Here is a 27434-nt window from a genome sequence, read left to right as displayed (position 1 = left end):
CCCCCGTGTTTCTGCTCTCTGTTTTGTCTCTCTCTGCTCTCAACAGGCAGCTTGCCACCTATACAGAGTAGGTTGGATTGGGATCTTTTTGTGTGTGCCTGTTAAACCCCTGCACACCTGTACGTCTGTCATAATAAAATGCACATAGATGCACATAAGCTTCTCTAACATTTCTGCTGCCGAGCTTCTTCTTTTTTTTCAGTTTTTTCTTCCAACAACGTTTTAAAATATGAAACCATTGTTGTGATGTTTCCCGTTTCTTTCTGCGTTTCCATTGGGCAGCAGGTTCGTGTTCGTTGATACCCAGAGATTCGCTGCCATAATTCTTCTCATGCAGCTTTTTATACATCACCATGGCAAAGATAAATGTAGTCCCAAAAAAATCAACTTGAGAAAGCAACGAATGTATTGTTCAGAATTTTTATGGCAACTTCTTGCTCTCCATTGGCATGACCTACTTTCAAACAACTGCTGACTCTTTTCAGAGAAAACACAGAATGGTGTGGTCAAGGTGCGGTGGACTTTTTCATGAATAAATATTATAAAGATGCAATCTAACTAGGATTATTGTAATCAGTTATCTCTTTTGATGTATAAATCTGTCTTACATATGTGTGGAATATAATTTTAAACATCCATAAAAATCCCTAACTTAATTGATCTAAAATGAAGACCTTAAAATCATTAAAGAATGTAGCTCAGCCTAATCAAAAGTCTTAAATTTTGGCCTGGCTGCCCTATATAATCTCAAATGTAGCTTTACTTTTTCTTGTGGGGCATTTTTATCTTGAAAAGGCGCACATAGGCATCTTCAGTGTGTTTTGTGACTCGTGGTGGTTGGTAGCCAGCTGCTAATATACCCCTTTTCTAGCTAGCTAGCTTTTTTTTTTAATGCCTATCACGTTTAAGTGTAGATGTCTCACCAACTGGGTGAACAGTGTTTGTTTTTGCCACTGGTTCGCTTCTGTTGCCAGCCCTAATGAGCCCGTGGGATCCCCAAATCATTCCCTACATTTTATAGTTTTTTCAGCCGTTCATTCAAGCTGGCATTAAAAAGGCCTTGAAAAGTCTTAAAGTTAACTTTCTGAAACCTACAGATATCCTGTTAAAGTGCTCCTGTAAAAAGAAAGCAGGCAGATGTCTGCAGAGGAAATGAAGGCAGAATTATTTTATTAAGTGGAAGTTGTGTGACGGACTAAACAGTACACAGCTCTGCAGCCTTATATTTAGTCAGGGGAGACCAGCCTCTGTCACTCTCTCTCTCACTGTGGCTGTGTTGACGAGGGGTCTCACGGGAGGGCTTAACTCTGAGTCCTCCTTTTCTTCCCCCTCCACATCCATTCTTTCCTCATCATCCTCTGAATGCGACACGCTGTTGCTGAACTACCAATTTGTCGAAGAGGCCCTCTGCTCCGAGACTGAATAGAGGAACGGAGTCAGCTGCCTTTTATTTCTTTCTGTTTCGTTCACATGAAGATGCAGTGTGCGCACGGTGGAACAGCCAGTCCGCGTTTTTGAATTGAAACGTTTAGCAAAAAGATACAAAAAAGCCATGAAATCGATAGTTACTTTAGGTTGGAGTGAGGTCAGTGAAACTTGCCGCTAACGCTTTTGTTCTCCTCACTTTGGAAAATGATTCACATACCAGCCAAGCTTAAATATGATGCACTACCTGGGAAATTACAGGGGCTTTTGTGTTGTCATGGTTATTGAGTGTCTGGTAGCTCTGGGGGAAATGGAGTTTCAAGGTGCTGGGGGAGGGATTGAGGCGACGGAGGGAGAGATGGGTGTTAGGAGGAGGGTGGGGGGGCGGGAGGTTGCTATCTTAATTGCTTTCCGTGAATAATTTCAGTTCCCTAATTTGGCAATAATGACAGTGGCTGCTGCTTTTGTATTTATTTATCCAAACATTAATTGACAGGACTGACATTAGCTAGGGCGGTTATTGCGAGTTTGATTGCGCACAGGGGAGCAAAGAAAATTACAGTAATTATCATTCTGATATGGATTATGAATATGCATTCTCACACTTAATGTCTCTGTCAGCATTTTAGCAACAACAAGCCACTCTGGAATGACAACGGCACTTTAGCTTATCCCCATCCATGTTTGACTAAGCCCTGTCCAGGCAGTGCTTGTGGAGAACATTAACATGTCGTGTTGAAACGATTCAGCGGCTCCATGGGAGCACATAAACGCCTGGCATGTAGGTTCCTTTACTGTGTTGGGATTAAGACTGAAACGATTAATTGTGATTAATCGATTACTGAAAGAATCACCAGCTAATTTAGTAATCGATTAATTGTTAACTGGGGTATACAGACTCCAAAAAGGGCCCTTTGCTCAAAGAGCAACAGCGGTAATTAAGCCAAAACTGTATAAAAACTATATACCTTTTCCAAATTTACTAATAAGCACCTTTTTCTAACCAATTAATCCAAAAAATAATTAACAAACCAGCCCTAGGAAGTATTGGAAGTATTTTTTAGCTGCAGATGCATCCTGTGCTACAAAAGATTAAGCCTTCACTAAAGGCAATAAAATGGTCTCTTTATTTATTTTTTTTAAAGAGTTGAATTATTTATTTGAATCTGAATATATTTCTAAAAGACTTAGGTGGTTAAATGAAAAATATGCAGAATGTGCCAGTTTTTTTTTTATGTGATTAATTGATTAATCATCAGATTAATTTATATAGTAACCCACTGCTAAAATAATCGTTAGTTTCAGTTCTAGTTTGGATTAGGTCTGAAGTCTGTCGCTAACATATATATATATATGTATAAATATTTGTCTGGTTCTCTCTTTCAGGCTGAGGGTGAAGACAATTTGAAGAAGATGCAGCTGATGGAGCTGGCTATTCTCAACGGGACATACAGAGACAACAATGTCAAAACACGTAAGTCAGCTGATCGGTCTAGTAGGCAGCATACATGGCTAATATCTTCATAACACACACCATATGTAACCAGGCCAGAAGTTCATCTTACTTGTGAACTAACAGCAGATTAATTTGTAACAAGATTTAGTGTTTTCATGTTGTCACATTAACTTAGACCACAACAAACGATTAACAAGCTTTCTAAACAATCAGATTGTTGTCTGCATTACATCCAGGACCACTTCTGTTTTTATATGTTTCTTTCCTTCTCAACAATTATCCATTCATCCTGCCCTTTGTTATCCATAAATACATCTCCGTACGTTGGATATCATCAAAAACATTATTTATTTCAGTAATTAATTTTTTAAAAGTGAAAATTATTCCTTAAATCAATTCATTATGCCAAAATGTATGAGTGTTTATATCTGTTGATTTTGGCAATAATGGCCTACAACTAATAAAAACCCCAAATTATTATTCAGGGATATGTCACCTCTAAATAAGCTGGATTAAGATAACCAACAAGATTGACAGAAAATTGAGTGGAAGGAAAAACTGTGGTAGAAAAAAGCACATGACCAGATCCACGCCCCATGCGTGATTCTGTAGTGTGTTGCTAAATATTAAAAGTGAGTCTATTTTTATGGCTTTGTATATTTTTTATGCATTTGTAAGTCCTTGAAACTTGAGCAAGTGTTTTGCAGTGATTCTTAAGAATTAATGCAAAATGACCCCAGACCAAGTATTGAGATCTTTTACAGTGCAGTAGGTGGGCATTGTGTTTAATAGAGCAATATTACTGTATTAAAAGCCTTGTTTTTATTCTAATTTTCTGAAATCTAATTGTGGGTTTTCATTAGTTCTAAGCTGCAATCATCTGAATTAGCACTCAAAATGTGTCCCTCTTGTAGTGGGTTCACTTTTTGAATTGAATTACTGAAATAAACAAACATTTTAATGATATTTAGGATTTTTGAGAGACCCCTGTACATCCTCCTCTTCACTTGTTTTCATCCGCTTGATTCTGCATGTCAGTCACAGGGTTTCATTAACATTGAGCTTTTACGCCAGCCAGTCCAGAACCTGTGCATGTTTTGATTCTTTGTGATCTCTGCTTTCATTTCAAATGGTTCTAGAGTTCATTATTCTGCACATTTGCGCTTCAATCTGTGAAATTTGCATTTTAATTGATCAATTTAAGCATTTATTTATTTATTTGTTTCTTTTTTGTGTTACATTAAGCTAAGCAACTAACTGCAGTCACTGAAGCACTTGATTTATTTAGAAAACTGCTAAAAAATGTTTTTCACATCCAACAGAAGCTGACTGCTAACAATCCATTTAAATTGAATTGATCAGCAATATGTTGCAATATCAACCTTTGTGTGGTAAACCCACAGTGTTTCTACTGTGGCTGTTTTTATCGGTGTTGTGTGCGGTCATTTCTGTTGCCATGTGTTTTCTGTACCTCACTGTTCCCATTAAGGTTGTAGCTGTGGAGGTGATGGGGGCTCGTCCAGTGGGTCACAGCTGTATTTTGTGCTTTTTCTGTTTTGGTGTGGGGAGGGTTTCATTCATTTTTTATTTTTGGCTGTGTTGATTTGTTGTATTGATAAAGATTTTTTGCAACAGACTGTCGCTTTTGTGGTTCACCACCATGATCATTGCATGGACTAATTTTCCTTTTTGCTCCTCTCCTCTTTTTGTCCTCTCCCTCCTCCCCCTTTCCTTCCCATTCACCTTTCTTTTCCTCCTCTGTGTTTCCACCCTTTTTCTGTCCATCTGTGATATTGATCGACCACGCTGCACTTGATCTTCCTTCTTTCTTTCTGCGCCTGTCCTTTGCTCTCTTGCTTATGGCAGCCCCCCTTGCGTTCTCTCTTGCAGCAGCGGCGGCGGCCGCTCAGGGCCCCCGCCTCATAGCGGCCCCCGCGGGTCAGGTGTTGCCTCCCCAGGCACTCCGGCCCCCAACGCCGGCCGGGACCCCCATCATGAACCTCATCCGGCCCACTCAGATGGCCGCTATGCTGCCCAACGGCACCCCCACCTTGGTGCCTCCCACACCAGACGGCGGACTAATCTACACCACCCCTTACGAGTACCCCTACGCCTTGGCACCCACCTCGCTGCTGGAGTACCCCATCGAGCACAGTGGGGTTCTAGGTAAGAGAGCCTGGGGGAGCTTGGGTACAGCGGCCAACTTTAGCCAGCCTGGACAGGAGGGCAGCTTGTTTTACCCCGGAGTCGGGGTGCTGGACGCAGCTACCATGAGCCACAGTCAGGACTTGTTGAAAGGTAAATATGTTGTGACCACCTGAAAATAACAGATAAACTCACAGGGTGGATGTGCTGGTGGAGCTCTTGGTGATGGCTCATATGGACACTGCAATATACTGAAAGGGGGACAGACGTTACAGTGTGAATGCTGGGCTGTTGAAGTCTCTTTTTACTCCAAAAGTGAGCTTATTTCACTGTTTTTAGTTTCTCTCTGGCCAAACAAATCCGCTCTCAGGTTTACATCGCCTCTTCTCTGCAAGGTTTATAGCAGAATCTGCCTCAGTATGAAGTGAGACACACTGACAGAAACACACTTTCGTACATGCAGCCTGCTCTCTAACCTTTTCATGCACTGGCCTGGAGGCATATTCAGTCTGGCGGCAGATCCCCTCGGATTTCTGCAGCTTTTGAAATCATTTCTGCGCGCTGTTCTCCGCGGGCAGGCCTTGATGCCTAGAGACGGTCCCTCTCTCGCTCCCACTGGGGATGTTCATTAAATTCCTCCAGTATGCCCTTTTTTCTCCCCCCTCCCTTCCTCACATCGTCTTAGCTTCACCCCTGTTAAGCTTGAGCTTTCTCTACTTTTTACCTGACATCCTCCTTAGTTTCTGTCAGGAGGGACAGTTAAATATTTAGCTCCACATATTATTCTTATTCTCAATGGTGCTTAAAGCTCAACACATCTGCTACCAAAGAGACATCTGTTGAATATTCTGACATGTGCAGCATATGTTGTTCTAATGGACTGTTGGAATGTTGCTCCCAGGTTGAGACAAAAGAGCCTCTGTCAGTTTGTGCGGATCTCTATTTGACACAAACTCCTCTAATGTCTCTAAGATCTCATGCCGGCAGCTTTTTTTTGTGTGCGTTTTTTTTTTTGTTTCTGTTTTTTTTAGTTGACCCGAGCGTCATGGGTGCCGCTGGGAAACATGTGTAGAACAGGCAGGGACAGCTGACTGGCTTTTCTCTCTTTGACTTGCAGGGTTACACCAGCTTAGTGCATTTTATTTACTCACACTATCGATCGGTGCCTTCAGCAACACACACCTCTCGCATTCACACACTCTCACGGATGTGGCTCTGCTTTATGCAGTTCTGTATCCAGGCACTGGCAGGTCGTCGGCTTCTTTAGAGTTGTGCTCAGTGAATATAAAACGTATACACACCCCTGGTCAAATGAGACACAGATCAATCATTTCAGTGAAAAACAGGCCATAAACTGTTTGGAATAATACTGTAATTTATTCCATACTATAAAAAATTATAGTATGGAAATAATTTTATTATAGTGCTATCTTCTGTGTTTTTGCTTTGAGGTATTGACATAACATTTGTTCACTCTTCTTTGCAAAAATGCTCCAAATCTGTCAGATTGAGAGAACATTTCCTTTGTACAACCTTCTTCAGGTCTGTGTTTGGGCCGGGCCATTATAGACTTCAGTCCTCCTCTGTTGAAGCTTTTCTGTTGTTCATTTAGAGCCGTGCTGCAAGTTGTGTGCTTTGGGTCTTGTACACTACCTATTTTGTGTGTTTCGGTAAAGTCTTGCACATTTAGATTATTATTGAGCCGACACAATAAAAAAGGCACGAGAAGTTTATTTGTGGAAAGAATTTTTTGTGCTTTCATCTTGGACACCCAGGTGTAAGTGGAAATTCCTCTTCCTGTTACTGAATTTGTGTCAACATTGACTTGAATTTGGGCTTTTCATAATTCCTTCCACCTTGACTAATTTTCAGCATGAGATGAAGAAGAATAGGTGCAAAGCATTACACAGCCATCACCATGCTTCACTGTGGACATGATGATCTTTTGATGATGTGAACTGTAGGATTTGGCATTCAACACAGTTGGTGAAGTTTGGATTATGTCCAACTGTGGTTTTGATAACTACAAAAAAATTATATCTTTGTGGATGGAGGTGTGACTGAGAACATTTAGTAAAGGTTCTGAGAGTTATGAATGACTGCAGCTGGATATCTCTTGTTATCTTGATATCGTTTCAGCTCTGATCCAAGAGGCTTGAAACTTTGGAAGTATCAGCCTTGCAAGTTATCAGAAACAATCTCACTGATTGCAAACAGAGCACTGGCCCAAATGTCTATTTAATTCTCTTTTGGTGCCATTTAACACTGATGATCCAAATGAGTCCCCAACAATACCAACATGTGCATTGTTTTGTTTGCATATCTCGAGGTGTGAGTTTCTGTGAAACTACTTAGGGAGCTGAGTAAAGGCGACACTATATTGGTGTTAGAAAGATGTAAAGCCACATTCAAGGTGGAAAATGTTGTGAAATTATTTGTTTTGGTATCATTACTTAAAAAGAAGCATAACCTGTTTCCAGGGGTGTGTAGACTTTGTAGATTCTCTGTAAACATATGTAGACACAACCCCAACTCGTCGCAACAGTTTCAGAACAACAATCTTGTTGAATTTAGACCTCAAATAATATGGCAGTGCTTTCTCTGGGAGACTTTCTGTTTTTGTTTTAATCCCTGCACACATCACTTTTTTAAATAACTCTTGCACGTCCTGCGACACGCAAACAGTTTGTTTGTGTCATGCATATGAAGCCGTGTCAACCTCTGCAGCAGGGGGAAAATCAGTTGTGACAGATATAGGTGGAAAATGACTGGCTGTGCCGTCAGTGAGCAGATTGACCAGGAGAGAAATGGTGAAAAGCTGGAAGGAGAAAATGAAGGAGAGGTGGAGAGGCAGGTGGTGTCTGCCACGATTCAATTACCATCAGAGCTGGATTGGATTTCCCCACCTTTCAAAATAAAGAGACAAATTTCTCTCGGTTCCCTTCTGGATCCCACAGGGAGAGTCACATTATTCCTGTAGACAGCCCAGCACCCCCTACTCTTTACCACCCCATATATCTCTGAGCACTGTGGAAGTTTAGTACTTAAGTTATACAGTTTTTAAAGCAAATCTCCAAAAAGATGTATTATTTTTTTTCTACCAAGTTTTTCTACTTGTAAAAAGAAAAAAAAATATATATATGTGTTGTGTATATGTACCATAATCTGTATTATGTTAATTGTATTGTGTAATCCAAGCATTATAAGTCCTAATGGTTGAAATGTGAATGTTGTTACTGTAAAAGATGACTGTTTTTTTCCTTCTTCAAAGTGAACGGTTTCTAACCTTGTGGACCTGTTACAATCTAGGTGCAATGGCTACTAAAGTGAGACGGCATGACACGCGGGTCCATCCTTACCAAAGGATTGTGACCGCTGACAGAGGTCAGTTTAGTCTCCTAGCTACATTTTGCTATTGACTGATGCATTTATATGAATATTATGCCTATTATGCCTCACTGCCTTAGTCAGAAACTTGTACATTGTCTGTATTGTACTATTTTCTTTGTTTTCCTCCCCCACCTTACCGGCCCTATGCAGAGAATCTCAATAAATTAGAATATTGTTGAAAAAATCATTTATTTTAGTAAGGAAAATTAGAAATTTAAAGCCTTTTATTATAGTGATCCATTACACACAAAGTGACACATTTTCAGTGTTTATTTCTGGTAGCACTGGGAAATATGGCATAAAAATAAAATCTCAGATGTTTTAATACCAGATACTGATTTACAATTTTAATGGCCCTTATTTCAAAGATCCCTTCAGTGACTTGTACGACAGAGTATTTGGGCAGTTTATTGTTCACCTATGAGAATTAGTCATAATATTAGCAATTTTATTAGGAATTTTTTTTTTTAATTTTAATGAGGAAAAAAAACTCAGTTATCAGGATCTGACATGACCAGCTGAATTTGTTTTTCTTTAAAACAGACAGTTGTTTGTGAGATAATTTCAAAGTCCTGCTACAGATAATAGTTTGATGCTGACATGTTAAGTGATTAATATTTCTGTTAAGTGTTATATGTAAGACATATACCAAAGTACAACTTCAAGATGCTCAACATTCATCATTTTAATTTTTTATTTTTCACATGGGAGTTCTCTATAAATTACTACTTTATTCTCACAATATTACAACTTTATTCTTGTAAAAATCGTAGTCTGGCCCTGATCCTTAGACTTCAAATACATAGAAGTCGTAAAACACGATTGTCAAACAAAATGGCCGACCTGGGAGCTCTGACATCGCTCTGAAAACCCAAGAATTGCATTGTTTAAAAAAAAAAAAAAAAAATTGAGTAATCCACTACATCGATTTTTCATCCAGCCGTGATTTCTGATGATGTTGATGATTATTGCTTGCAGCGAATGAAAACCCCAAAAAACTAAATGTTACATCTGGTCGGTAAGCATTTTAAAACAGAAATATGAGCCTACTGACAGCATGTAATAGTATATTCAGTATGGCACTCAATACTTTGTGATTTGCATGATTTACTGCATCAATGCAGCATAGCATGGTTCTGCTGAGGTGTTCAGGAAGCCCAGGTTGGTTTAATATTGGCCTTCAGTTTGTCTGTATTGTTGGGTCTGTCTTCCTGTTGATGATGCTCCATGGGTTCTCCACGGAGATTAGGCCAGATTAATTTGCTGGCAAACTGCCTGCTGTGGTAAAATGGAGACTAAAGCAGGTTTTGGTAGTTTTGGAGGTGCTTCTTAAGCATGTTTTTTACCACACTTTTTTCTTCCATTGAATTTTTTTATTAATGGCAATGGCTATTGTGGCTAACCCTCAATAAGTAAAGTGACTATCTGCTAGGCAAATATTAAGGCTACACGTAATCTGTGTATATATTTTATTTCAGCCTTGTTTGGGATTTTCATTCTGCCAAACGTTTTTCTTCCACTGAACTTTGTTAATATGGTAGGTTGTAGTCTTTAGCTGCGTTTCCATTGCAAATGTACACAAAATTTGTCAATTTGAAAAATACTATCTCGCATTGTGTTTACATTAACACAATTAAAATCACACGTGAATAAGTTTGTCCATGCGATAAGTCATTAAAAAACTGCCGCTCTATGACACTGTACTACTTCCTGTCGTCTTCTTCTTCTTTGTGCCAGAGGCAACATCCAGTTGTTGATCATGTGACTCATGTAAATAAAGATTTTCCATTGCAGTTTTGTGAAATAATCCAATTTCCATATGGGCCAAAAAAAACTATCTCACCCTAGAGCCAAACTTGTCAAAAAATGAGAGTTTTCAAAATTGCTGTGTTTCCATCAGTTGGGTTTAATTTCAAAATGTTAACTTGCGCAATTATATGGTCAATGGAAATGCAGCTAATTTATTTAGCAAAAAGCTAAAACTGAATGTTGGGCTTTCATAAGCTGTAAGCAGTGTCTTTAAAAGAACAGAAATAAACAGTATGTCACTTTGTGTGTCATGAATCAATATGCTAGATGAGTTTCTTTTTTAATGAATCACTGAAATAAATTATATCCTCATTTATTGAGATGCACTTGTACATCCACACACCTGCTAAATGGGTGAGTGTGGTATGCACATTTTGTTTACATGTAGTACTGAACAGTGACAGTGTGTGTTTAAGTCAAAGCTCAGGCAAAAACGATCTTAAGAGATTCGGTTCATGCAGCTGTGAAGCTAAAAGAGATGAATAGTTTGCAGGCAGTATTTAATATGTAGAATGACATTCCTCTGATGTGAAATTACAGCCCCCCAAAAAAAGGAGCAAGCTTGCTCCTATCCATCATTTATCTCCTCTGCTCATAAGGAGCAGAGACAAAGGGGGAGCTTTTCTATCCTGTATCTGAGAGACAAGTAGCTGTGCTGCTGCCAGCCACCATTTCACCTACGGGATTTAAATTTCTTTATTATTTTTCTAGAAAAGATAGACGCGCGCAGACATTAGCTGAGGTAGCTTGCGTTCTCTGCAGTGTATTGCAAATATATTGAGAAAAAAAAGCTAAATACTTTTTTTTTTTATATTTCAGTTGTACACGAGGTACTGTCATTTTATATTTGGAACATTTTATATCAAATGTATTTATGGTTTTGTGTATATTTATATTCTATAAAAATATACTACGAAATAAAGAGAGAGAATCAGAAAGCATTGATTCATCTATTTATTGCACCTCGTAACTAGTTATTTTGATCAGCTTACCACTAATCACACTGTTTGTGAAAGACACTAAAACACTAGATTTTTGTTAATTTCTTTGTCTTTTTTATTTATTTATTTAATTTTTTTGGTTCGGCTTTTCTTTGCTTCTGTTTTGTGGTTTCGGGGGCAGTGTGCGCTTAAATTAAACCAACCGCCTAGCGACCTGATTCAGGGGGTGTGGCTTAGGCTAGGTTCACCTCATAGCAGCGGGTTGGGAGGGGCCACATGTGAGATTGCATTCATTTTATTGTTAAAATGATGTCATTCCAGTCTCTTCTTGCTGACACTAATATCCTTTCTATCTTTTTTTGTTTCTGTTTGTTTTTGTTTTTGTTTCTAACCACCTAGCCGCCACCGGCAACTAACACATGACCTTCTGACCTCTGAACTCTTCACCCAATGACGAGCCGCCCCAAGCCTGCCTGCTGATCAGTTAACTGGTAATTGCCTTTTGCTAGCCTCTCGGACGCAAGTGGCAGAGAGAGAGGCGCCTGCCCATACAGTTACCCTAACACGTTCTGACAAAAAGATAGAAACCAACGCAGACTCTTCACTGAAACACAACAAAAAAAAAACCAACACAGCTGTGGATTATTCATTTTATTTTTTTTTCCTCTGTTCATTAGTTCAGTTCCCATTCTTTCTCTTTCTTTTTCCTCATGAATCACGCACCGGGCGGATCTGCTTGTGGTATTACTCATGAATCTGCACTGAATTATAAAGCAATAAAGAACCCCTGAACCCACCCGCCTTTAATTACTCTGATTAGGTGACCTCACTCGCTCTCCATCTCCAGTCTGAGACGCAGACCGTTTTGGTTTCGAAGGGATCACCCACAAATTGCCCCAGAACCTTCCTTTAGCAACACCCTACCTGCCCCGCCCGCCCCTCAGACCCCCGTCTGCCGCAACGGAGAAAGAAACAGAAGGAACGGGAACATTCACTTGCATTAACATGTTTAATTTCTGTCATTTTTTTTACCAACCCCCTCCCCCCCCAAACATGTATTTCAGTTGTTGAGCTTGTAATTATGAGCTGACACATTCTGGGTGTGCCCCTCTAAATGGCTTCCTGTCCGTTTATTTTTTTTAAAGCATGGCTAAAATGATTGCAAAAAGAGCTTTTTTTATGATTTATGTTTTTTTCCCTGTCTTGGTTTAATGCTTTTCTTTTTTTTTTTCCACTTTTATTGTTTTTAATTTTTCAGTTCAGATTGAACTAATTAGCTTCAGTCACTGAAACAAAGCAGGTGGTTATCTCTGGAAGTCAGAACAGAGTTTTAGCTTTTGAGGCTGAAAACGAAAGGCGTGATGGGAGGGGTTAGTTTGGGTTGATGGGTTTGTGTGCGTGTGTGTGTGTGTTTTTGATTAATACTACAGCGAACGTGGGGTGAGGCTTCGGGGACGTGGGCCCCATCCACACTACATCCACTATCCAGTGCCTGATGCATTTAGAAGAATATCTCGATGAGTTAGCTGAGCTGTGATCACAAAGATTAAAACAAAAAAAAGTATTGTGTGCATATTTAGCCAAAGGGTTTTCAGTGACTAATATATCTGCAGTTATGCATCTGTTTGGCAGAGGGCTCTTTTTGTGATTTTTAGTTTGGGTGCCTGCCTTCAGCTGAAACAGGAGTTTTACCCTTTCCCGCTCAGTTTTATTTGTTCTTATTTTCCTGAGGTCAAAACAGGCAATTAACACTAAAATTACATGCTTCTCGATTATAGTGAAGTGCCAGGGGAAAAGACACTCATGACAAGCAAGAGGTTTATTGTTTTTGTTTGTTGTTTTTTTGGCCAATTTCTGCAGATTCATTCCTACTACAGTGGATTTGTTTTTCTCCTTTTTTTCCGTTTAGTTTTAATTTTTGTCCTCCTGTGTTATGTGTGTGTAAGTTGGGGCATGAGGTCGACATAATCCTGACCTTTCTGCATATTATTCTTTTAATTATTTTACTAATGAAACCTAACATATGCCAAACCATCCATAAGTGCATCCACAATGTGTCACACCTCCCTCTGATGGTAGTCCAGCTTCTGAGCCCACGATCCTTTGTTTAAATCTCAAGAAAAAATAGGATGTGAAAGCCATGCCTGCCTGTTCAAATTGCTTTATACATACGTCTTATATATATATATCTATAAATATATATAAATATATAAAAATGTAGATATCTGTCAATGCATATAAAAATACAGATGAGAACAAAAAATAGATAATTTTACAGGGTGCTGGAGATGATAAAAAATCAATCTATTTTTGGCAATTTTAGCTTTTGATACTTTACTTGCAGTTATAAAATAATAATAATAATAAAAAAAATTAACAAAAAATTTTTCCGACGGAGGAAAACTGAACGCGAGTGGGTGAGGAAAAGTTGCCTGGAATCTAATTGGAAAAAGGAAAGACTAAAGCAGTCGGAACCATGGGAGATCAGAGCGAGACAGGATCAAATCAAAGTGCCTTATCAACAGTGGTTTCTGTTTTTTAGTACTCCAGTTGTGTTTTAAAATAAAACAAATGAAAAAAAAAACAAAAGAGGATATCCAGCACCCACCAAGATGGCGCAGAGAGGAACGGCAAGTGTTACACACTCGGAAAAAGTCGAGCTGGGCCTCCGCCGCCGTACCGTGGCGCCGCCCAAGTTACTCTATGCAAAAAGAATAGCAGTCGTTTTGACCAGCTAAAATATGTGCCATGGTTTTTGTCTTCCTGAAAATGATTTTAAGTATTTCTTTTCCTTCACTTGATGGCCCTTTACTCTGCTGTACGAGCAGATCTTGTCTTTTAATTTAGATTTTATTGATGATATGAATTATTGTCTTTTTTTAAAAATTTTTTTACTTTGTATCTTGAACAAATTGAACTGCCATTAGCAACCAAGTAGTCTGCCATGAGACGCTCTGATGATGAGCTGAGAAAAATACGCAGCGTTCAGGGAAACGAACGGGAAAGTGTTTGTTTTAACAGCGTCATCCGGTCCACATATCTCTGTGTCAATTTGACAACAAACTATCAGTACAGTAATGAGATTTCTAATGGACAAAGGAAGCGCTGGGTAATGAAACAAGCACCTGCTTCACAGTCAGATAGTTTCCAGTTATTGAAACGACTGACAGCTTATTGCTGAAAGGTGAAAAGAAAAATTAAATTGAGAAATTCTTGGATCCAACAGAGCCGTCGGCAGTCTGTTTTCACTTTCTCGCTGTTACACCAAAAGGTCAATGAATTATTATTATTCTCTTTTTTGTTTTCTACTTCAGTGTTATTATTTTAAATTGAAATGCAATATTAAAGTGGAGAAAGAGATGGCAAATCAGCATCTGACAGTATTAAGAAAATCCCCTCTGCAATGTTCCACCATGCTGTGTCATTGTGAAAGGCTGGATAAGTCCATCAGGTGAAAGGTTGACTCTATACCTACCGTATTCTCTCTGGCCTGCCTACTACATGTATGATAATGTAATTAACAGCCATTGTTACAGGTTTATAATGTATTTTTCTAATCTCATTTTATATGTATATTAATCATGTTTCTGAGTGGTTTTTTTTCTTAATTTTTATGAAACCCACAGCTCCCCCTGCCCTCCCACCACCTCTTCTCCATCTCAACCTGTCTCCTGTGGGGAGTTTTGCCTTCTTCTCTGTTAGATTTTTGTTTTTCTTGCCAACTCCCAGCTTGTTTAACTCATTAGCGACTTTATTAGTTTCCTTGTCATAAGTATTTTTACATGCTTGCATTTAGTTTTCATGGTGTATGCTGTTATTTTTCTTATTAACCTCTTGGCATTTATTTTAATAAAACATTCTTAGTAAGAATTTTACTAACTTGCTGATATTTTGTCTTGTGTTTTTAACCTGTTTCATGAATGTTATTACCCTGGTCTGGTTCACGGACTAACACGATTAAAACCAGCGTATGGCCACGACTTTTACTCACCGACACATGGGGACACACACGCATATGCACACACACACACAACCTAACTCAGGGGTGTCCAAAGTGCGGCTCGAGGGCCATTTGTGGCTCTTAACTGATTTTGTTCAACAATAATTCAAATTTAGGTCAGTCCACACTGCAAAAACAAAATCTTACCAAGTATTTTTAGTCTAGTTTCCAGTCCAAATATCTTACTACACTTGAATTAAGACAAAACTAACTTACAAGTAGCTTTTCAGCAAGGTAGAAGAGTTTGTTGATAGTTCCTTAATATTTATTTTAAAAAGTACTAGGTCCACTAGCAGATTATTTCACCTACAACCAAACATTTTCCTATGTGTTAAGTGAAATAATCTGTTAGGGAAACTATTAGTTTTTTGTCAAGTTTACACAATTATTTACATTACATTACAACAAGCTCTTTAATTGCAAGTTAGTTTTGTCTTATTTCACGTATACCAAGATATTTGCATGACACACTGGACCAAAAATACATGGTAAGATTTTGTGTTTTTGCAGTGCAGCACAGGTGGTTGATGCAGAAGGAGACATTTTATTTACCAGCATAATTTTCACACAATGCAAAATGTTAAATGTGGCACAAAGGATTGGTTTTTTCATAACTAAACTTTTTTTTAATAACTAAACAAATTAAACTTTTACTGAAAAGTTGACTTTGCTGCACCCAAATCAGTTTTTATTTTATTTATGAAAGTTGGCTAAATCTATCAACAAGTGTTCTTCAAGCTGGGAATAAACTTGTTGAGGTGAAGTCAAAATAAGTTGAAAGCTAGATTCCTTTCTTTTAATACAGCAAACATGAAAAATGTTCAGTTTTTAGTTTGTTACTTTTGACTGTGATTTTGTTAAACATGGCAAAAAGTTTGGGCACCCCTGACCTCAGAGGAGAGAGCACGGTTCGGTTGGGATGGTGGTCACTGCTGCTGTCACGCTGTCTGCTCGGTTCCAGCACTGCTGCTGCGTCCAGTCGTCTCCTTTATGGACAAATCTTAGTCCTTCTGTGTCACTGAACCCTGCAGGAAAGGAAGGAGAGTGCAAGCTACATGCTTGTATGTCAGAGTTTGCAGTTGTGAGTCGGGGGCTGCTCTTAAAAATCTGCATAATGTGGATCTCAAAAGTGTCAAATTGCTTGAATTTTGTGATTTTTCTCAATCATTGCAAAGCTTATTAAAATCCTAATGTGACCGATATCCTGTACAGTTTAGCTGAAAATAGGCTAATCTGGCTCTGAGAAAGCCAACAGCAACACAGAGGAAGCTGCAGAACCACAACTGATTGTTTTCTTCCTGAAAACCATTTTTCCCTCCAACATAAACATCGCAACACGACTAAAATTAAATAATAAAAGCTGATTTTATGATCTGATGAATCTAAAATTTTATCTTTGTTCCACATTTCTAATATTTACTCCAAGAAACAAAACTAAACATCACAAAATGAATATTATTCACACAGTTAAGCATGGTGGTGGTGGCATCAGGAACGGGGGTTCCTTTTTTCTTTTGATAGAGTTCCAAGTAAGTCATTTTTAACCCAAAACCTTCAGGTGTTTGCTACAAAGTTGAAGATAAAGAAGAATTTTATATTTCAGGCTGACATTGAGTCCAAACTAAAAAAAAAAAAAAATGACACCTGGAAAAAATCTGAAGTTTAAAAGCCAAAATCCAGAGCTAAATCAAAATTTTGTGCCACCTACCAAGGAGGACTGAATGCTCCTTTTAAATTGAATAGTTTGAGCTATTTATTTTCAGCTAAGTTGTTCAGGATATTTATCTTATTAAATGCAGTGAAACTTTTCCTGGCTCTTGTTATTTTCCACCATAAAAGCGGTCTTTTCTAACTGGGATGTGTCCACTTTTAAGAGCCGCTCTAATCCCCGAAGATAAAGCTTTTCTCCTGCCATTAGTTACTGCAGCACTCATCACAATCTGTTCAAAAAAAATACTTCACATTAGTCATCTCAGAGGGATTAAAGTTACTGTGAACGTGTAGGGCAGAAAGCCTCATCAGCACACATTTATTTAAAAAAAAAAGAAAAAAAAAAGGGAGAGTTATTTACAGCTGACACTCTGAGCAGATTTATGGAAGACGGTCTAAAGCCGGCCATTTTTGTTGTCCCCGCGGGAACGGCGGCGTTATGGTTATCTCCAGCTGTTGTCTGTTCGACGAGCACTTCTCCCCGTTCAGCTTATTGATGGAACAACTACGGCTGGGCCATTTGGGAGCATCTATGCTGCTTAGACACACACCAGTGCACCGTGCCAATATGAAGTACTCTGGGATCAAAACAAGCTCAGTGTTTCAGACTTTCAGTGGAAAATGTTTGGCTTTCAGCTGGCCGCCACTTATTGTTTTTCTGGTAGTTTTATTTATTTATTTTTCTATTTGAAGCGCCGCCAGTACTGCTTGTTCATTTCTCCTCCCTGGGTTCACTCAGCTTTTTTCCTCTTTCCACTAATTCGGGGTATTGACACTGACTCAACCAAACGATTAACGATATTAATCCTGATTCCTTAACACAACAACTGGCACTTCCGGAGTTACTTTGTTTTACACTCTTTTCTCCCCTTTTTTTTCCTCCCCACTTCACTGCAAAAATAACCTTGCCATTAAACGCGGTGATTCCATTTATGTCTCAGCAAGAACAAAACAACAAAAACATCAGAGCTAACATCTCTACTCTCTGAAATTAACATTCAGATTGTTGCTTTGATCTGAAGACTGATCAGCTTTAAAACTTGCGAGCAGAAGATGTGATTACAGGCACCAAAATAGTTTTCTTTTTTTTATGAATGTAGGGTTGTCAGACTTACTCGTCTCTGATTGGTTTTTAGTGTTTTTCCTCTTCCTTACGACATCAAGCGACTTCAGCTCAAATCCGTCCATTTTGTTCAGATCAGAGAGAATTTCTGATTTTTGTGAAGCACATACAGATGCATCTCAGTAAATTAGAATATTATAGAAAAAATTGATTATTTCAGTAATTAAATTAGAGGGAAATTCATATTTTATGTAGATTAGACACAGAGGGATAAATGTCAACCAGTTAATTGTGTTGATGTTGATGATTACAGCAGAAGAAACGTAAACCCAGTGGACTCCAACACGGCTGGATTCTGTCTTCATTCAGACTCTGAGACTTTACGTTTTGAATTAAACCCAAAATCTAATTCAACAAATTCAGTCAAAGTCCTTGTGATTATCCTCCAAACTCTTGAATGGGCATTTTCCTGACACTGTTTTTCCTTCCACTAAATTTTCTATCAATATACTTGGATAGCGCACCCTGTATTCAACCAACATCTTTGGTAACTGGCCTTTTTGCGGCTCATTCTGCAGCTGCACTGCAAATACTCAAAATTTTCCCAAGTATTTTGGTCTAGTTTATAAAGCAAATATCTTATTACACTTTAAATAAGACAAAACTAATATTTTCAGCCAGATGTAGGAGTGTGTTGTAAGTCAACACTTTCTTAATATTTTTGAAAAATTACTACTTTCTCTGGCAGATTATTTAACTTATAAAAATATTTTTTTCTCATGAGTGAAATAATCTGCTTTTTTACTATTAAGGAATTATCAACTTAAAACAAGCTCCTATTTCTTGCTGATGAGTTACTTGTAAATTAGGTTTGTCTTGTACTAAGACATTTGCTCTAGAAACTGGACCAAAATACTTGGTAAGATTTTATATTTTTGCAGTGTGCTGTTGCCTGTGATCTAGCACAGGTTTTCCTTCCACTGTACTTTCCAGTAAGTCCAAGGTAGCATTCTTCTTCAGTCTTGTCGGCCAATGCATTTCTACCTAAAAAATGTTTTTATTGTGATTATGCTGTAATCCATAATCATCAAAATTAAAACAAATAGAAGTTTGAAATAAATCGGTCTGTTTTTAATCTATGTGAATTTCCCCTTTTCAAATGAATTGCTGAAATAAATAATTCTTTCAATCGTATTTTAATTACGCTTTGTATTAAAATCACTGCCTAAAGTGTTTCAGTTAGACTGTAGAAGTGCCTTTTTCTCTCAGATTTGGAATATATATATTTTTGTACCTTTTTATTATTAATGAGCTAATTTGTGTCTTTCCCTTTATCTCATAAAAAAAATATTCAGGGTAATGTGTAAATATACTTTAAACTGGAAGGCTTTCCACCATTAAACTTTGAATTTATAGTTTCTGTTTTCTGTTTGCACCACTGAGAACTCGTTTCTTCTTCTTCTTCTTGTCTGACTGGACCACAGTGTGCAGGAAACGGCTGTTTGCACACTGCTGCCATCTCTGGCTCAGTTCTCAGTTATTTTCGGGGCATTTAAATGTGTTCATCTACCAACAATCCTTGACTTTTCCTTCTGTTTAACAAACATTCCTCTGTTCAGTCAGACTGCAGGTTAACCCTTCTGGGTGGTTAAACAGTAAAAGCTAACAAGATTCAAAATGGAAACAAGTTTATCCCCACTGGATTTTACTTTGTCTCGTTTTTATTACTGTGATGAATATGCAGTTAAAAGTATTAAAAGTTTTTCAGAAACCTATGCTAGCATGACTGTAAACTGCTAGTTTCTTATTCATATAGTGGTGCACTAATACTGGGAATTATGTTTGAGTTTTTATGTGAAGTAGCCTTTATTTGTGTGTGTTTTCTTTTGTTATTGAAGGTAATAAATTCAGAGGTTGTCGAACATGTATTGCCACTTTTTGTTGCCCACTTTCCCTCCAAAAAAAAAATAAAAATACCTGAAGTGTGCAATAAAAAAAACATATTTTCAAGCATCACTCTGACCGCTCTACCTGGACTGATGATTGCTTCTTTATCCGTGACATCCTGTCTTTGAATTTGCTCTGAGATTTCAGGTAGGTGAAACACTTCAACAGGGAATTAAAGGGAAAACAAAACGCTGACCTTAAGAGTTCAGATTAAACTGAGTCATTTTTTTTTGCCTTGATAAAGATTTTCTCTTTCCTATTTTTCTGGTTTTGTACCTTTAGCAGTCATATATCAGGCTTAAAGTTAACAGAGCAGTGTTTCCACTCTGCAAGATCAGCTTAAATGAGGCTGAAGAGACAAATATGTCATCTCATCTTTGCTGCATGCAGCAAAGTCATAGCAGAGGTCAGCCACTCGCTAACAGCCGCACGTCAACCTGAATGAACTGAATGCTGTTTATGCAGTGCCCTGCAATCGTGTTCTTCTTCACAAAATTTTTCCACATTTTGTCACATTGCAACCTCCAACCTGAGTGTATTTTATTGAATTTTATGTGATGGACCATTGTGTTTTCAGGATAACTTCCTTAAACAAGAAGTGCAACTAACTGTCTTCATGAGTGGCCTAATGAATCTATGTGAATGTAATTTACTCTCCCTATAAATCCAGCTGTAGTGTGGTGGCATTTTCATTAAAATGCAAGAAACTTTCTAAATTAGCTTCTATTTGTATTTTTGTTACAGTCTAAAAACTACAATTTTGACTAAAATTAATTCTGTTTGTTAATATTTTACCGGCGTGTATGTTAACCCTCTATGGCATGACTTTTTATTTTTTGGGGGAAAAAATATTTTCCTGCATTCTTTGGGAGCTTGGTGGTCCCTAATTACATGTCAATCATAAAATCGGACTCTGACACCTCCTGGAACCAGATTTGGGTTTGTTGCCTCAGGGTAACATTGGTCTAGAACACCAAGATTTTCTACACTGATTATGAGAAATGAAATACAAATCAAACAAAAACTATATTCATAAAAAAACTTTTTTTTGGACAAAAATATGTCAAAAATCATGCCCCCCAAAAAATAAAATAAAGGAGCAATGTGAGGTACAGATATGTGGTTTGTTGCCTGAGGGCAACGCCATGCCATAGAGGGTTAAGTAGCATAAAGCATTTTTATAAAAGTGGTTGAAGTTGGTTTTGTTGCAGTTAGGATAAAAATGAGCAGATTTTGTATTGGGGCTGCACAGTGGCGCAGTTGGTTGCACTGTTGCCTTGCAGCAAGAAGGTCCTGGGTTCGACTCCATGTGGTCTTTCTGCATGGAGTTTGCATGTTCTCCCTGTGCAGGCGTGGGTTCTCTCCGGGTTCTCCGGCTTCCTCCCACAGTCCAAAAACATGACTGTTAGGTTAATTGGTCTTTCTAAATTCTCCCTAGGTTGTTGTTTGTCCTGTCTGTCTCTGTGTTGCCCTGCGACAGACTGGCGACCTGTCCAGGGTGAACCCCGCCTCTCGCCCGGAACGTTCGCTGGAGAGGCACCGGCAACCCTCCCGACCCCATTAGGGACAAGGGTGTAAGAAAATGGATGAATGGATGGATGGATGGACCTTTGTATTACTTAGTTTCATTTATTTAAAATAGGCGACAATGTACTAAAAACATTAATAAAAGATGCTTTGTACAAGATTTAGCTTAAGCTAGTTTCCATCTGTAGTCACTGAACAGGTGAGCTAATAAAACTTTTATCATAAAACCTACATTGAAAGTCCCCATATAACCTGCATTCACTGTACAAACTCATAAAATTACAACAATATAAAAAGTACTAAATGCCAAACTTCTGCTCTGTAATCACTGATGCCAAGATTCGTTTTTTAACTCTGTTCCCTTAAAGTTGCATTATGGTTGATGATTGCATTGAATCATCAACCATAATGCAATCAGTGAAAAGAGAAAAACCTTTCAATAGGAAGAAACTTCCTGCAGAACCAACCAACTCAGGATCTGAAGCTTGAAGCTGTAATTGCAGACTAAGGTGCTTCTATAAAGTATCAACTAATCTATTGCTGTTGGATTTTCTTGGAAAAAACTTGCAAAAATGTGGATCAGTTTCCCTCACAAAACAAAACTATACTTTATGTTGGAATTTTGATTAGATCCATTGAAGTTTGTGGTTATAAAGTGACAGATTGCGGAAAAAATTCAAGCTTGCAAAGCTCTACACATGCAAGCATCAGAAACAGAAAGAATCTCGGAGTATCAGTAACCTGATCAAATTTTAAATAAAAGCTCAGATTCCTCTGAATAATCTTCTGATGATTTATCATATCATTCATTCGCCATGCCTTGTCTTTTTAATAAAGTGTGTCTCTCAATAATAAAGATACTTGAAGCTTAATTCTGTGTTGCCCCTTTCATCAAACACACTCTGAATATAATTTACATGGTCAGGCCTCAAAAGGTCAAAGAAACAAACGGAAAGATATTGATATAATCCTTTCTGTCTGTGGCCCCTAAGCTAAAAACGGAAGGCAGCAATCAATAGCACAGGTTTGACATCCATAATCATGACCGGATTTCATGGTTTGTTACCCAAATAGCATCCTGCCTGATGCAGGAGACAGCCTCTAATCTTCCAGAAAGGTAAGAACAGACGTGTAAAACCTGAAAATCTCTGCTGCTGCCGCCGTCCAAACAACCTGCGAGGACTAAAGACCGAAAACAGAAGCTTAATCCTATCATCGGGAAATGAGTAAAGGTATGTATGTTCACTCTAATCTGGGCTCTGGATTTTCCTCCTGTGGATCCGCCAGCTGGATGTAAAGTGCTGTTTCTCATTTATCCTGATAAACACACATAATCTCCACTGTGGGTTAATGAGATTTACTGCATCTAAATCTTTTTTAGGGGGTAATTTTATATTTCACTTTTGTGAAAATGATGATTTTAGTGGAAAGTTAAGGGCAACATACATCTACCTGTAGAAGTAAAGGAGATGCAGATAAATAAGTGGCTGGATTCCAGAGGTGGTTCCTGCAAAAATGACACCATGGTAGAAAATCATTGATTTTATATTGATTAATCCAGACCCTTTTTTACATTTGTCTTAATATAAGAACGTCCAATGCCAAGAACACCATCAAAATATTTTATTTGTATGTTTTTTTTCTAATTATTCACTTTTTAAAAATCTTTTTTCACAGATTTGCTGACTTTTTGTGGCCCCCCTATGCGTTGCTGCCCTGGCATGAATCCATACAATACATCAGCCAAATTACACAATTTATCAACATGGAAATCCAGATATTTTGCATTTGCTCTTATTTTATCCGTATTTAGTAAAGACAAATAAGCTAAATGGTTGGAATTAGATGTCTGATTGCGGCTCCTGCTGGCTCCTCTGCAAGAACGACAGGATGTCTTCCTCTCTCATTGCTGGAGGACGGAGCCGCTACTGAATGGGTCGATGGGGAGCAACAGTTTATGAAAGGGTGGAAGGGGCTGCTGGAAGTGACTTTAATGTTATGCAGGAAGCGGGTAGTGAGGAAGAGCAAAGGAGGAGGGTGGTGATGCTGGCGTTGGCCCCCGGGAAGATGCATCAAAGGAGCATTTGTTGCAGAGACCAGCTGGGAGTATAATGGCAGAAAGAGAAGCGGCGTTAGCGCCCGCGTGTGTTTTGAATGGCGAGACTGGGAGGGTTGCATCAGTGGTGACAGATGAACCTGCTTCCTGTGGAAAGAATACGAGGCATTCATCAGCGTGCAGCTGTTTCTCTCTGTCTCTCACTCCACATGAGACTTAAAGGCCTTCAGAGGCCACAGTTGTTGCAGGACTCAGGCTCACATGTTGATGAATGGATCTCTATTTTTTCTTTTGGACACCTGTAAAAAGTGACAGTAAAAGCTGTTGGATTTTGTTTTTCAGAATATGCAGCGAGAAAAAAAAAAACTAACTAAAAAAAGCAACTTTAGTTTATTTGGAGGCAGGCGGAATAAGTAGGAGTCGCTTCTGACACTTTGTGAAATTCATCATCCAAACTACCAAAGAGCACAGGTGACGGTTTCCTTTGAAGGGAATCCACAGTTCCAAGAAAAGCTCTTGGAAAACACATGAGTTGTTGGCGGATGTGTCATAAGATCTCCAGGCTCAAATGTCTTCATGTGGAGGAGAAAAACTCCAGACAGCTCGGCTGACGGTTCCCATACAGACACACCGAAGCCAAACCGCTGAACTGTTCGTCACGCCGCTTCTGTTTAGACAAAATGATGAATCCTCCTCACCAGTGCAGCTTCTGCTCTGTTTCTGTGTTGAGTGATCCAGACAGGTGTGAATACTGCAGGCCTGCTGTGTCACTGAATGCTGACAGACATCGTCTAACAGGTGTGTGTGTGTGTGTTACTGACTTCATATCCCCCTCCAAGAACAGCACAGCGCTTTGCTTCCCTGTTGAGGTAAATTCACTCTAATTGGCAGATTTGATACCAAACTAGAAAAAGCAAACAGGATGAGGTGACCCCGCTGTAGCGAGAAATGGATGAATAACGTAAGTGTGACGCGTTTGAGGAACAGACAGACAGAACAGCATTTTACTGTTGTAATTATGCATCTCACAAAGTATGGGTGTCAGATTTTTTGCCATAAATAATTTTTCTCAGCTGCTGCATGGAGGAGCAGTTGGTTTCCTTGCAGTAAGAAGATTTTGGTTCAAATCACCGCCGTTCTTTTGTTGCCGAAATGTTTTTGTTAGAGCCTCTCAAACAGATTATAATGAATAGATAAGTCTTATTGAACCTATGCACCTACTGACACACTTCACAATACTGACAAATTACTGTATAAAAAAATATAATAGTGCACAAGATTTTCAGTCTTTAACATCAGGGGGAAAGAAAATAATAATGATTAAAAAAAATACAAAACCAACACACCTTTACATTTCAGCTTATTAAAGTCAACCCAAAAAATGATAATAATAAAAAAAATCTAATCCGAGCCTTTCGATGTAACATTTTTGTGCTAAATAAGGTGATTTTGCAGCTGTATTAAAGTGGATGTATGTTGCAAACTGGATTACTATCATTATTATTACTGTTAACTGATCTGCTGGTGCACACTGGGTGACATTTCTGGAGGAAACGTGAAGCAGCTGTAATGTTGACCTGACAGTCTCCTCTATCAAAGTGACCTTCATGTCACAGGTCATTTAGAAGGTCAAAACATGGACGAGAAAATCCTTTCTTCCTCTAAATGCAAATATGAAGAGAGAGAAGAGAAAGTGAAAACAAAACGACATGACATGGATGTCAAACAAATATTTAACACACAAACTCTGGAGTTCCAGCTCCTTCAGTCAGTCAGAAAACATTCTTCAGGATGATCATCTACGATCAATTTTTAGGTCTCATGCAGAAGAACAGAACAGAGACGAGACAAAGTGGCACATATTACTCAAATGAACAAAACCTCATAAAATCCTCATTGTCGAGCTTCACTGACCATGCTGCTGTTACTGCTGCTGCAGCTGCTAGATTTAATGCTGAAATATTTTTTTCCTCCTGCCTTTGTGCTCAAATTTCCTTTCTTATGCAAGTAAGAAAATATATCCTTTCCTTATCTACTCCAGAAGTCCAGCAGCTCTGAAACAAAAGCTTTTAAGCCGGACATCAATCAAGTTTAGTTTGCTAAGCTACAGCTACAGTCGTGTGTTTACATCCAGTCATCATGAGAATCAATATCCTATTAGTTTTAGGTCATGAAGAGGACATGAAGTTAGTTGGTGTGAGGGTGGAGGACCAGAGGGCGGGGCTAAATGGAGACAGATGATTCACTGTGACGACCTCAAAATAGGAAAACCTGAAAAGAAGAGAAAGACTGATGAATTTGATCCTCCTAAAAATAAGATTTAGGAGCATGCATGCACCTGCACACATGGTCCATATTTGAACATGCATGCTCAAATATTTCTTGTAAACTGCATAGAAATCAGATACCTTGGTAAACTTCTGGATCTTCTTGGCAGAATTTGTAAAGTCAAATTAGCTGCTTTCTTTGCTCTGGAACAACTTTACGGCATAAAACCTCATGAGATGTTTATTATTCTGTTTCTTATCTTCGTCTCTCTGAAACTCTAAAGAATTTCTTTTATGATGACTTCCACCTGAATTCGCTCTCTGCTCTGACTGCCTTATTTTCTGTACCAATGTATTTCAGTTAAACTCCTGCTCTTACATCATGTACTGATTTTATCTTCTCACGACTTTCTGTGAAAAAATAAAATAAATAATAATAATAATAATAATAATAAAATAAAAGACCCTGCTTCCTTCTTACAGCTAAATTGGATAGTTTGGGATAATTTTTAGTTAGATGTCTGATTTTCTGAACTGTCAGATTTATTGCTTTCTTACTAGAGATGACCTGATCCAATATCTACATCAGTCCTGACATTAAAAAAAATCTAGATTGTGTGAAAATCTGCTGGTTCTATAAGGGATGATCTATTCAGTCTAGTTCTATGCTTTGTGCTCTGAGCAACTTCATGCTTTATTATTTATTTTGTATTAAATTTACAATTCCTAATTGCATTTCTGAACCATTTGTTGCAGTTTAATTTTACAAGTTTGACCAATGTAGGGAACCTATTGATTTTTTGAGTTTCTTTATTATTTATTTTACATTGGCTGTTAAACTCCTAATTGAATTGACTGAACAAATTAAAGCTGAGTTGTTTTTACATGTTTTATCAAGCTTGTGTTGTTATGGGTGTGTCTAAGAGTGCTGTATTGGTGGAGAGTTATCAAATAGATTTGTCATTCAGTACATCTATGTTAAAAAAAGAAACGTTGTAAGTAAATTCAGCACTTTTTTTCTGTAGCAGATCGTTATCGATCGATACTAAACCTCAGATAAATGTTTCTGTATCGGAGGTGGAAAGAGTTGATCGATGCGTCCGAAATTCTCACACTTTCTCTGAATACCTGCGACTCAGTGCATCAAACCAAAACAGCAATAAAAGGGAATGTCATCATTTTCTTCCTTCACTGACAAACGTGTCGTTTGAATTTTAATCTTTTCATTTGCATAAGAACTGCTTTGCATGAATAAACATAAATCAGACTTGCGCAACCATCTACTACAAAAAAACAGAGATTATGATTATATATTCAGCTAATTAGCCTGCATTTATATGTTTCTAATAGTCTGATTATGTCTGCATTGTGTGCATGTCAGCAGCTACAGCTTCACGTCCTTTTAGATCCTTATTCTCATGTCTGTGCCGTTTCTTTTATTAAAAACAGACTCCAAAGCTATATTTTTTTTTCATGCAGAATCAAACTGCAGGCTGACAAAGTGTCGCCAGCGTGAATCGACCAGGTTTCCACTGTCTGGCAACAGCTAACTCTGTGCCGCTTTGAGTCTCTCTCAGCTATTTTTCTTTGTCTTCTTTGATATTTGTTCAGCTTCGCTGTACTGTACATTCCCGCTGCTTTCCTCCATTGTTGCTGCTGCCGTCATGGAGCGGCTTTCATGATGGAGTTCAGTCATGC

At 38.3% G+C, this 27434-nt stretch overlaps 1 protein-coding gene across 6 annotated transcripts in view; it reads left to right on the top strand.

Annotated features, from left to right (window-relative positions):
- Positions 1–15041, top strand: part of qkia (QKI, KH domain containing, RNA binding a) — an 87956-nt gene extending 72915 nt beyond the window's left edge. The window contains exons 5-8 of one of the 6 annotated variants that reach the window (XM_032547934.1): positions 2812–2899; positions 4748–5047; positions 8336–8410; positions 11566–15041. In XM_032547934.1, the coding sequence (XP_032403825.1) occupies positions 2812–2899; positions 4748–5047; positions 8336–8410; positions 11566–11582 (480 nt within the window). In that variant the 3' untranslated portion in view covers positions 11583–15041. Of the gene's footprint in view, positions 1–2811; positions 2900–4747; positions 5180–8335; positions 11164–11565 lie in introns of those variants that run through there. The other 5 variants (XM_032547931.1, XM_032547935.1, XM_032547932.1 and 2 more) reach the window with 5 other exon arrangements.
- Positions 15042–27434: the final 12393 nt, after the last annotated feature.

This window comes from Xiphophorus hellerii, chromosome 19 (genome assembly GCF_003331165.1).
Source record: "Xiphophorus hellerii strain 12219 chromosome 19, Xiphophorus_hellerii-4.1, whole genome shotgun sequence".
Classification (NCBI taxonomy): Eukaryota; Metazoa; Chordata; class Actinopteri; order Cyprinodontiformes; family Poeciliidae; genus Xiphophorus; species Xiphophorus hellerii.
This window is presented reverse-complemented; position numbering and strand designations above follow the sequence as displayed.